General features: G+C 32.0%; 1 protein-coding gene across 1 annotated transcript; it reads right to left on the reverse strand.

Annotated features, from left to right (window-relative positions):
• Positions 1 to 81: 81 nt before the first annotated feature.
• LOC142505771 (transcription repressor KAN1-like) lies at positions 82 to 5,783 on the reverse strand. Its single transcript, XM_075618881.1, has 6 exons — positions 4,307 to 5,783; positions 4,085 to 4,161; positions 3,634 to 3,679; positions 3,176 to 3,350; positions 959 to 1,040; positions 82 to 446 (listed from the first exon to the last, which is right to left on the reverse strand). The coding sequence occupies exons 1-6, from the start codon at positions 5,169 to 5,171 to the stop codon at positions 318 to 320; spliced, it is 1,374 nt and encodes a 457-aa protein (XP_075474996.1). The 5' UTR covers positions 5,172 to 5,783; the 3' UTR covers positions 82 to 317.
• Positions 5,784 to 13,212: the final 7,429 nt, after the last annotated feature.

Genomic DNA, 13,212 nt, shown 5'->3' on the forward strand with positions numbered 1-13,212 from the left:
ATTAAACATACAAGACTGAAATAGCAATCGCACCAAGCCAACGCTGCAAACGACTTTCAAGGCTCACAAAATGGGAATGAAAACAAAATTATATTTATAAATTATCCTATGATATCCCGAAATGAGATAGATTTTTTTAAAAAAGAAAAGGAACCAAGGAAAAATAAATGAAAAATATAAAAATTTTCTTCTTCTTCTTCTTCTTTTACTCAGAATACTTTCTTATACATTCATGCATTCTTTTCTTGAAAGAGTTATACAATTTATACTCAGAGTCGAATTCGAGAGAGAGACTAAAGAGGGGCTGATAGTCGAGGCTATACGAGATGACTATCGTCGTGAAACTTTTCATTGTTGAGCCCTAGCGTGAACTCCAAACTTGGGTTTTTATAATTTTCTCCATTCTGAATTGCGCCATAGCTCTTTCCCCTTATGGATTCGCATTCCTGCATATGCATTTGTACGTAATGTTTAAAATAAGGAACTGATCTTTACGTTTATAAAACACACATGCTTTGTACTAACATATGCATATCAATATGAAAAACAGTATAAAATACATCAAATAATAGTTCATTTACTATAGTTCAAGATTACAAAATACTGCTCAAAATTTTGTAATTTTTTTTTTTTTGGAATTTCTCATAAATTTATTTACATTGCATGTTCAAAGGAGCTGATTTGGTAATTGTATGTATATAGTCAAATGATGGGTCGATCCGATCCATACTTACCCTAAAATAATATTTTTAATGAGTTGGGTCGGGTCGGATATTCGTCTCATAAAATTGACTCATGAGATGTCTTACTAAAGTTTTTGTATAATTAAATTAGAGAAACAAATTATAATCTCCACTGCAATCTTGACTAATCATAATGCTAATATTATACATGATTAACAACTAAAACTTTCTAAAATTATCAATCAAGTTCTTGACTTGAAGTAAAACTCAATTACCTCCATTAATTGATTGGACGACGATATGTTAATGAAGCTGCGCGACTCACCAGCATTCGCTTGTAACCAATCCTCTCTACTACTGAAAATATTGAAACATAATTTACTTTGTTAGACTAATAAATTAAACTAGATTACTATAATTTAAATATTTCGGGATAGATCAAGTACAAATGTTAATTACAAGAGAATAATAAGATATTTTATATATTTGCAGAAACTCAAACGATATATTTTGATAGTCATTTTTTCATCCAGACGATGATGATAAAGGACAACTGATTGCGTGCAGATGCTCACTAATTACGTTTGTTGCGTAAATTTTGAAATAGGATTCTTTCATTTTAATAATCATTAATGAAGTAATTTGTATTAGAACACAAAATCAATGGAAGTATTCGTATTTTATTTACTCTATATCAAAAAAAAGTATGATATGAGTCAACTAATGGTGCAATGATTTTGAAAGGAAGTGAAACTTTAAGAAAAGACATGAAAATTTGTTTTTAAAAAATTAAGTCAGGGGAGGAGGAGGCGAATTGTCTCCTCTTGCACTCTATTGAAACTCCCATTTCTTCCATTTTTCCGCTCTTAATTAATACATATTGGATTATGAAATTGATGTATTAGACAAAGTAGAGGATCTTTAAATTGGTCATCTCATTTCTCTTCTTGACAAACAAATAATAATTGTGAATTTATAAATTTTTAGGGCTATAGTTTTTCAAGTTACAGTATTATTCCAGCAAGTTGTTCTTTTATTCATTTTTATAAATTTTTTAACGTAGCACAGATGTGGTACAGCACATTTCAGCAAGTTACAGTACCACAATATCATTGGTGAAAATGGACAAAAAGTGAAAATAAAAACCAACTTACTGAATTAAAACTAAAACGATCAGTTTATTAATCAAAATTTTAATTTTCCCTGAATTACTATCAAAAGAAAAGGAGAGTATTCAATGTATACAGCTAAATAAACATTAAGCAGTAATAGTATCATGCCCTCGAACGAAAAAAAAAACCATAAAACCAAATGTTAAGTATCATGATATATTATCATGAAATGAAATGTTATATTTTTTCAAAATGTTTGCCATATATATGTAGCATTTTTAACAATCCATGAATAAAGTATTCGGTAATATCAATGTAATGCAACATGTAAATAACGCCGAACTCCAAATTTAATAATAATTTTTTTAAAAAGCATTTTTTTAGTATATAACATAAAGTTTTAGAAAATAGAACCAAATTAAGGAGTCTCCATCAATTAAAAAATCAATAAAGTTTGAATTAAAGCAGAAACTTTTTATGGGGTGAAAAATTATTCACCAAATTCAGACAAAAGTGTTGGTGAAAATCAAAAGCCTAAAAATGGAAACAATATCTCTTAAACAAGAAAATGATGAAGTAAAAAAAAAAAAAAGAACCCTCCTGCTGAAACCAAAACGTACAGAAGTTAAAAAAGGCTCATAAACAGAAAACAGCATCGTTTTGGAGTTAGGAACCTGTTTGTTTCAACATTTTGGACAGTGTGTGAATTAAACAATTTGTTTTGTATAAAAAAGAGGAATTATCCAAACAAAATAAATGACAAAAAAGCTGGTATCAAACATTGCTTTAAACTATCTATGCTACTATTTCAGTATGCAACGGCTTTGTGAAAATTAAAGAGATGTAGATGAATAAGAATGATTAGATGGATGCATGATAAATTTAAATTTTATTGCAAACTCCTTTTCAAATTAACAATCTACTACAAGAAATAACGGGCGATAGCGACGGTTTGGATCGACTGCTTAAGCTATAAGAGGGCTTAAACATTTGTCATCCATCAATCAGAACAAAAATAATGATGGGTCAATCTCAGGTGAAAATCTTCCGAAATATTAAAAGATCATATTAAAGAAAAGCAAAGAAGAAACTGAACATAAGTAAAGTAAAAGCTTACGCAAGAACCCCTTTGTTCTTCGAAAATGGTGGACGAAATTTCACATTTGAGTTTCAGGCACCATGCAAAAGGAATTCATAATCATTACATTTTAAGATAATTTATATGTGAACATCAATATGAGTCTTAAGCACTATTCAAAATCCATCGGATCTCATTATTTCGTTGGCAATCGAGTTTATTTATCTATTATTTACTAAACTTTTCGAGACTCTTTTTCATGGATATCTTTTCCTTTTTAGAAAAACTTGTTGACTACGTACCTAGAGGAATTGCTCCATAATGTACCCGCGGCGGTGGAAGGGTAATCCACATCTTGTTGCGAAGAACCGTCGATTCCTCCTCCTCTTTGATCCAAGAATCGTCCCTGATCAGTGCTACCGCCTCCTCCATTACCGATCGTGGAGAGATCATCTTCACCGGACCCATCGGAGTGCCCTTCATGAAATTATACATATATATAGTATTCCGAGATGTCAAGAGATATACAATGATCAACTCATCATGATATTTATGCACATGATGTCTAGTCAAGAGACTGATCCAACGAGAACAAGCAAGCCGATTTATTTTTTCGGGTTGCCCGTTTGAAGAAAAGCATAACGTTTTTGTAGTTAATGCTGAAATAATAAAATCAATTGTATAAACTTATTTTCAAATGATCGATGGAAGCAGCTCGGAGTGATTCATGAGAAGTGAATATGATTTGCAGCTAATATACCTGAAGAAACTGCAGGCTTGTCAGTTGTTTTAACAGTTCGATACATCTGTAATTTAAAACCATTAAACAGAATGAAAAACTAAAATCATTGGAAATCAAAAAAGAATTGAAAAAAAAAAATGAAAGAAAGAAAAGACAGTGGACTATGCATAAAGTCTAGTGCTACTCCTACTCCAAAGTACTGTAGGATTTCTGGGCTTCTGAATCATGTCTTGTTTTCACCAATAATCGAAGAAAATTAAATTACGTAATATCATTGAGAAATGATGACTTTTGTCCCACTGTAATCTCTCTCTTTATATTCATTCATCATCGATTTTTGTGCAAGAAAAGTAGACATCATAAACCTGCAGAGCTAAGAGTGAAAATGTAAGGTTGGATTGAATTTATTTTCTTGGTCTTTTTTTGTTTTTGTTTTTTTTTTCTTTCGGAATAGAGCAATAAGATATACCTGTAAATGGCTCTTGACGTGAGCTAAGGTGAGATCCTTCACATCCATGAGCTCCAGTACAGATTTTGGAGTCGCTCCTGAAATTCAAAACCAGTCAAATTTAAAATAATAGTAATAAAAATAGACCTAAATTTTTCATCTTGGGACTGGGAATATGAAAAAAGGAAAAAGAAAGCGAGAAAATTGGGGGGAAGACAGAAAATAGAAGTATATGAATCTTACTTTCATGGCCACCAAGAAGCTCAACTGCATGCACAAACCGCGCGTGAAGTGTACTCGTCCACCTCATTCTTGGTGCCCTCATGCTTCTTTTAGCCGGAAGCTTCGGCAGAAATCTTGATCTCAAAATGCCATTATGTGAAGTGTCGTGCGAAGCCCCCAAACCATACTGGTAAGAAGCTGCGAGCCCACTAAACCTGGCGCTGCCGCCGCCCGGGATACGGTAACCACCGACCGGAAAAGATGCATTAGGCCCCGGATTAAACATTGGCATGTGAGTTTGATTCAAACCACCGCCGAAACACGTAGAACAGGGGCGATTCGAAATCGAAGAAGACGAAGAGCAAAAGGAGGAGCAAGAAGAAGAAGATGATGACGACCAGGAAGGATAAGGCATTTGGTAGTAATACATCTTTGGATCTCTCTCTCTGGTGTGATTGTCCAGAGGGAGGAATGGGAATGGCCGGTTGGGATAAACTGGAATCCCCTTTATGGGTCTCAGACCGTCGGATACATCGAGCAAAGAAACCCCACCATTAATTTGATTCAACTGGGGATTAGATTGGTGGTAGCTCAAATGGTGATAAGGTTTTTGGAGCTGTTCTTGCTGCGATGCTTCTGATGTGAAGAAGCTCTTTTGAACAGGCCGGAATATTTCGTCGTTTGAGGGATGAGCTAGGGATAGCTCGACGAAAGAACTGCTGCAATTCTTGGGGGTTTTGTTGCTCCTCAAAAGATCGAAACTCGAAACCACTTCTCTTCCGCCGTTGCAGATTCCTGAGGAATTAATGTTGGGAGGGCTGATGTGAAGAGAAAGATCCGGAGCTTGCTTTGAAGAGACGTCGACAAATATCCCTTCCAAGGGCATTATTTTCCCTTTCACAAGACTATTCTTCTTGAAATTGGGGAAAAAATGGTGGCTTTTTTATCCCTTGAAGTATTTTTCTTCCAAAAAAATGGAAATATTTTGCAAAAGTCGAATGGGAAAAAAAATATTGGGGAGTGAAAGACACACGGACAGCTAAAGGGGACAAATATTTGACAAATCTTCAAACTGATATGTAAGCATACAAAGAAACGGAAATTAAAGGGTTCAAAACTGCAAAGTCTTGAGAAGAAATGAAAACATAGGTAACCTAAAAAAGAAGATGAAATCTCAGACAAGTTAAAGCTAAAGCAAGGATATTGCAGGCTCTCTAAATTTATTTCCAAACCAAATCCAAGTACTTGTTGACGAGCAAATCAAGAAGAATATTTTTTTAAAAAAACAAGTCTTAAAGATATGAAAACCCACAATTTTGAGTTGATTCTTGTAAGATTTGAAGGGGGGACTAATTCCCCATACGAGATTGTAAAGTTGTGAAAAGATAGAGCTTGTCTGATATGTTGAAAAAGCCAATTAAAGGAGGAGAACTCAAAGAAATAGCGATGAAGAAGACTCTTTTAATTAATTACCCTCGTGGAGAAGAGAGAGAGAGAGAGAGATTCAGAAAAGATTGGTATTTGGTGTAATTCTATTCCTCCTCGAAAGTATATCTCTGAAAACGACACTTGAACAAGGCCTCTCACTCACTAGTCAAAACATACAATATTAGTTTCTCATTCAGTATGAATCCATTTATTATTATTTTTTTGAAATGTAAAGTGAGTATATATATACTTTCTTCCTCCCGATAATATTACGTTGTTACAACTTTATCTATTTTTAAATAATAATATACTAAGATTGATTTAAATATTTAATTTCGTAAAATAGTTAATATATAGAATAAACTCTTGACAAATATTAAAAGCAAAAAAAAAAAAAAAGAAAAAAAGAAAATGAATTTGTTTGATGGAATAGAAAACAAGGGAATATGAATTTTATATATATTGTGATGATTTGATTTCCTGGTTCCCCGTAGACGACGGGTTAAAATTGGTTTGACAGAAAGTAAGTGTCAAGTGTGGGATACCTTTCCCCCCACCCTCTTCGCTTCGTATTATAATCTCTCACATCCGCACGCACGCAAAAAGAGATCCACAATTTTATGATTTTATTTTATATATTTTGGATGGAACTTTTACACAAAATAATTCTATTTTCATGTAAGACAGGCCAGGCCAGGCCAGCCCATATTAAATATATGGTCTCGTGATTGTTAGGTCAAATATTATTTGGACTGGAGTGAAAAGTTTCAAAGTTAAAAAGTTAATTTTGTGTTCTTGTGATTAAATATTATTTAGTTAATTTGATCATTTTACTATTGTTGAAAAAGTTGAATTAAGTTACACGCTATGTATGTAATTAAACAGTGATTGATTTCACAAAATCATTGATATATGTTTTTTATTTAATAAAAAATATTAATACCAATTTCAGCAAGATCACAAAAACGTAAATTAGAATATGCTCTTGCTTATTATATAAAGAGAATTAATTTTTAGTTTTGACAAATTCGGGCATTTTTGTTTAATTTCTGACGTGTCATACGATAATGTGACGCATTTTCCGAAGTCACATGAACATTTTCCGAAGTCACGTCAATAATTAAACCAAAATAATCGAAAATTAAACCCATAGTTCAATAAGTTGGTGGAAAAAAAATATTTTCCCACGTTTTAACTAAATTTTTAAAAATAAAATGCTCGAATTTGTCATTTGGGATGTTTAGCTAAAGTTTATCGGTTAGTCAATTTATTTTTTCATTTTTTACATTGACTACAATTAACGCTTAACACTCCACGCGAATCTTGCTCTCTTATGTAAAATTTACGTGCTGCTTTAGATATTACATTGTATGCTAATTAGTTACTTGATTGGATCGTTTTCGTGTGTGTTCGTTGATTTAATTAAAAAAAACTCATTCACTAAAATAAATGTGATCGTCATTAAGTAATATTCATCGGTATAATATAAAATAGTTATTTTGAAATGAGAATATATATATCTTTTAATCATTGACTCTTCTCCCACCACCGCCCCAAAATATTTGGGGTTTTATTTTCAAAACCCTAGGTTGGATCGAAGAGTAAAACTATATTTATTTTTAGCTGTAAAAAAGGCTATATTTATTTTGGATACATATATATATGCACACATTTCGTCTCAAATATATAGATTTGTTTTTCACACAGATTAAGAAACAAATTTTACAAATAAAGTTTATATTTTATCCTTATTTAATTCATTAAAAAAAATTATTTCACATTTACAAGACTTAGTTAATATACTATTGAGAAACAAGAAAAAATCATATTAATTTTAGAAATTGGGTTATATATTTGGGACAACGAAAGAAGGAAAAAAAACTATATAATTTTTATGACATGCGAACCCGTTTCTGCTATTTTTCAATGCATACTAGGTAATCTCCCGAGCTAACTCAGTATCTTGCATGTGTGTGTACGTGTGTGCGCGTGCAAATTTGTGTATATGTTAGAATACTTTAAATTTCCCCTCAATTACGCTACTTCTCACAATTTCTTCTTAAACGCGAAAGTTTTTTTTATTTCTTTTAAGAACCTGTAAAAAGAATATTCTAGAATATATTTATATCATGCAAACTTGATTTTCTAATTTTCAAAAAGATATAGTACCATAATTTAAATTTTAATTAATTAAATAAGTACGTAGATCAAAGTTTCGAGATAAGAGTAGCCGTGAATTTATTATCACTTTCGATGAAAAAAATAAAGAATTTTCGCATAACACTGTTGAATTTTCGTTACTTGCGTAGACTTTGCTTTCCGTAATAATGGTACTGAACGAAGCTTTTTGGTCCTGTGATTAGAAAAATGATGGTATATTAATAATGGGACAAGATAGTTAGCTAATTCAATTAATAAAATGTTGAATATCTCTTTGGGTATATATTGCATCGATCGTTGCATTTTCAATTTTTTTTTATATAAAATTATATTTTGAAACAATATTGCATGAATTTATTACCTTGGGAATCGTTGTCATTCATACCATCGACTGAGGATTTCTAAGTCTAATCTATAAATGTATCGACTCCGGATTTTTTGTTGTACTATTTTGTAAGATGTAGAGCGTCAAACTCAAATGACAATTATATATATATATATTTCGACTGTTTTTGAAAATTACTCATGGACACATCGATTTTATTCAATGTCACTAAATTTGACAAGAACGTAACCTGAGAGATCACTATTCCTTTACAATTACATACTCAAAACAAAAATTTACCATTGGAAACCACTTGTATCATATTTATTACATCAAATTGTTTGTATTTTCGATCAACAATATAAAATATCAAAATCGTAAAAAGATAAATATAAAAAAACAAAAATTACAACATGGGATAAGCCATTAACTTTGTTACAAGAGAATATTTGAAAGAAAAAAAAAAATGTCGAGCACATAGAAGTTAGAATCTTTATCTTTGGTGGCGTGTGAAGTTTCATTTTCCTGGAAAACTTTTTATGGTAGTAAATAAAAGAAGAGGAGCTGTTTATTTTTTGAGTGAAGGAGCTATTTAATTCGAAGACAACATGAGAGTTCCTTCGTTCTGTATGGCCAACCGAACCTTCAATATAACTCGCTGTAATATTTATCCTATACAGGACCCACCAGCTAAATTAGCATTGTCAGAAAATGTGTTGCACAAGCATTTTGTGTCGGAAAAATTATTAAAATAAATAATCTTTGTACTAAAATTACTATTGTGTCATAATTATAATAAATAAAACTATCTAATTAACCAACCTAATTTTCAAAAGAAAAACCCAGTAATTCAAAACTCACTAATTCATAATGAAACATGAAACTTTAATAGAATTTTCTTTTCTTAGAACATGCACGAAAGGATAATATTTTAGATTTGTCAGACGGTATTCTTTATGTTAATTAATCAAAATAATATGGTTATAATTAAAATAAGCATATACATGATATATTAATTTTAACTTAATAAAGCTTACAATTAGGTTAAACAAGCATTAATTTTGCAGATTCCATATATAAGATATATATGTATATCACAATAGGAGCATAGATTGAATCATATTAAGTGTTGAATATTGATCAATTGTATAGTTAAGCAATTGTCATAATTAGTAAAAATCATAAATATAATTTAAAAATAGAATCCAGATTACATTTTCAAGATTCAAATTTCGTACACATCTTCCAAGTTATGGATATGCATGGTATGTTACATAATAAAATATGAAATTCTTATACCAAGATCATAAGAATACAAGATTCCCTATTAATTAGTTTTGTATCATCTCGTCACTTCCCATGATTTTAAATGTTCTAATTGTTTTCGTGACAGAGGGGCGTTGATTTTTATATATGTCGAACTGGGATCTCGAGATATATAAGAATTGTGATATATATATATATATATATATATATATATATATATATATATATATATATATATATACAGGTTAGATTATGGATACGATGAGTATGCTTCTTGTTAGATGTGATGATTAATTGAAACTTTAGACTCGGAACATAGGTAGCTAGTGGCTAAGTATGGAATCAAATTGCGTAACATTGCAATTTTTATTCATTTTTTTTCTTTTTGTGTTTAAAACAAATATATATATATGGAATACTTAGATAGATAGACGGTAGAGATATGTATTTAGTTTGTAATATATATATATATATATATATATTACAAACTAAATACATATCTCCACCGTCTATCTATCTAAGTATTCCCGTTAAGAAAAGCATAGCTTTAGCGAAGTGAAAAGACATTGCCTAAACTAAAAGGAAATTATTAATTTCTCAAATAAAATACCTAAGCAACCCCTTTTATATTGAAGCATGGTACTACCTGTCAATACCATGAAATAGAAACCTTTATATTTAATATTACATGGTTTGGTGTCCAAATACTCTTTTATTTTGTTAACTCAACTGGAGAGTTGGCAATTAATAAATTCGAGAAATCGACCGAGTCATAAATGGGACCCGATCGAGGAGACTGTAGAATTTCCTACAGGACATGGCATTGAATACCAAAATGCTCAAGATTGATGCTGATACATCAAATTGAAATGTCAAATCTTTTGTGCAATAGTTGTGATTAAAATATAGGGCCGATAATATCTTAATTGTCACGTCAAATTCCCTAGAAATGGAATGTCATGTTAACCTCAAATAATTCTATTTCTTTTCTGCAAATTCTCATCAGATCAAATCCCATGCCCAATGCTTCACCAAACCAAACCTTAACTACTCATTAACGTAAACAATAGTTATTAGTACTACATAGTTTTAATTTCTAGTTTCTTTAAGGTGTTTAATAGAAATTAAATCTTTCTCATCCAAATCAATCTTGTGATAAAGTATTCCATTGAGACGATGCCGTATGTTTGGGAGATTCCATGTTTATTAAATGAAAAAAAAAAAAACATATAATTTAAAATCTCTATACAATTAAATTTGGTTTAATTTCATTTACACATATGCATACTGTGGATATGTGTTTGACTATGACCTTTCATGAAGGAATATAGTTGATTATAAAAGCCACCCCGATTGTAAAAAGATATTGTACCTAGGATAAGATAAGAAACCAAATTTCACGAAAATACAGAATACCACTCAATTGTAGGCGTTGCATTTTTTCTTCATAGATTGTAAAATGATAGCAAGCCTTTTTTTTATTTTTATTTTTTCACCATCATTTTAGATAACTTAAAATATGTATGTGTGAGAGAGGGAGAGAGAAAAAGAGGAAATATGTAGTAGGAAAAAAGGATTATATTACAAGGAGCAATCAAAATCACAAGGCAAGAAAAAGGGTACTCGATTGCCATCCGACTTTCGCTATTCCACGTGCTTCTATTTCTTTTTAATGTTAATTTGTTCCTATTTTTCATTTTAAACCTAAAATACATATCAGAATACACAAGTTTGTGACGATCTTTTTTTTGATTAAAAAATATTAGAAAAAATTGCTAAAAACAGTAACGTAGAAACCAACTCGTAAAGATAAAGCAGTAACCGAAACAAGTGTAATGTTTACAGTAAGAATATCGTGCAAAGGAAATCAAAACCAAACCGAGGTCTGTAGCGTGTACAGTTTCCTTAAAACAGATTCGTCCTCTCCGGTATGTGCTTCGAGATTTCAGCGGACGTCTGTTTCCCAGGATACAACGGAACAACCAGCAGTGACTTAGCACGAGACACTACTACGGCGAACTGAAAACGTACCTTTACTTTATCACCAAGATTTAACGGGGGCCAAATGGAAAGATAACAATATGAAATGCAAGAGAGTACTTAAAAGAGATAAAATTTTCATGTGTATGAAATGAGGAATTGAACACACTATTTATAAGCCCCAAAATGCATACCAAGAGTCATGCAAGATTAATTAACTCAATTGATCTTCCCATTATCTCAACAATATGAAGAGCCAAAACTCTTCAACTAATTCAAGAATGTGGAGAGCCAAAAGACACTCCCACATTCATGAGATATAATTTTTATTCAAACTTTTCAAATTTCCAACAATCCCCCACATGAATGAAAATTGATACAAATCTTGGTGACAAAGTTCTACAGTTGAATCATGCATATGATAGGTAGGTGTTACCCTTTGAACCTTCCATCATGAAATATATTTGCTTTACTAGCTGACCAATAGACATGAAGCCCTTGAACTGTTCTGTCGTTTATGTAAATTAAGATATACTTCACACAAGACTCTCCCTGATACTATTCAGTTCTCATGATTGTGTTCGTTTTGGCCATGAACACAAGTCTGGTTCTGCAAGAGGGTCTAGAATTGAGCCCTGCAATTCCTTCGAAGCGGCCCCACTTCTCTCTCACATAGGTGATTCTATATTGCTTCTTATCAGAATCATTAAAAGCCATAAGCTTATCCCCAACATTCACTGTTTCATAATAGGAATGGACTAGGGATAACCCCCACAATGATATACCAAATCAGTGCGATTAGGTTGTCCCATTGAACCTAGTTCTTGGGATCTCCAGTTAGCGTAGGTTGGGTTTTCCTTCGCACCAATTTATACTATAGGCTTGAGCCCCATTCCCTTTGACGATTTCGCAACTAACTCTCTGTTTAACCCCTTGGTCAGCGGATCCGCTATATTATCCTTTGACTTTACATAGTCAACAGAGATAACTCCAGTTGAGAGTAGTTGTCTAATGGTATTATGTCTACGACGCAGATTGGCTATCACAATGTATGCATATAGCCGGGACTGGTTTTTTCCATCCTGGAACATCTCCTAAGAAGTGACGCAGCCATTCAGCCTCTTCAGCACACTTGTCAAGAGCTATAAACTCATATTCCATTGTGGATCTGACTATTACAGTTTGTTTAGAAGATTTCCACGTAATTGCTGCACCTCCTAAAGTGAATACAAATCCACTTGTAGATATTGAGTCTTTCATATCAGATATCCAATTTGCATCGCTGTATCCTTCAATAACAGCAGGATATCTGGTATAGTGCAGCCCATGATCACGAGTGTACCTTAAGTACCTTAGCAATCTGATAATTGATTTCCAGTGTTCAACTCCTGGATTACTCGTGAATCTACTCAATTTGTTCACTGCATAAGCTATGTCTGGTCTTGTACAACTCATTAAGTACATCAGACTTCCAATGACTCGAAAATATTCTAATTGAGACATACTCTCACCTCGATTCTTTGATAGATGCTGACTGATATCTATTGGGGTTCTAGCCAATGGCAGAGTCATCCTTATTGAATTTCTCAAGTATTTTGTCAACATAATGTGACTGACTTAGAACTAGCCATTCTGATGTTCTATGAATTTTAATTCCGATGATTACATCGGCTAAGCCCAAATCTTTCATGTCAAATCTTGAGTTCAATAACTTCTTGGTGGATTTGATCATCTTATCATTACTACCAATGATAAGTATGTCATCTAC

This window comes from Primulina tabacum, chromosome 10 (genome assembly GCF_025594145.1).
Source record: "Primulina tabacum isolate GXHZ01 chromosome 10, ASM2559414v2, whole genome shotgun sequence".
In the NCBI taxonomy this organism is placed as follows: Eukaryota; Viridiplantae; Streptophyta; class Magnoliopsida; order Lamiales; family Gesneriaceae; genus Primulina; species Primulina tabacum.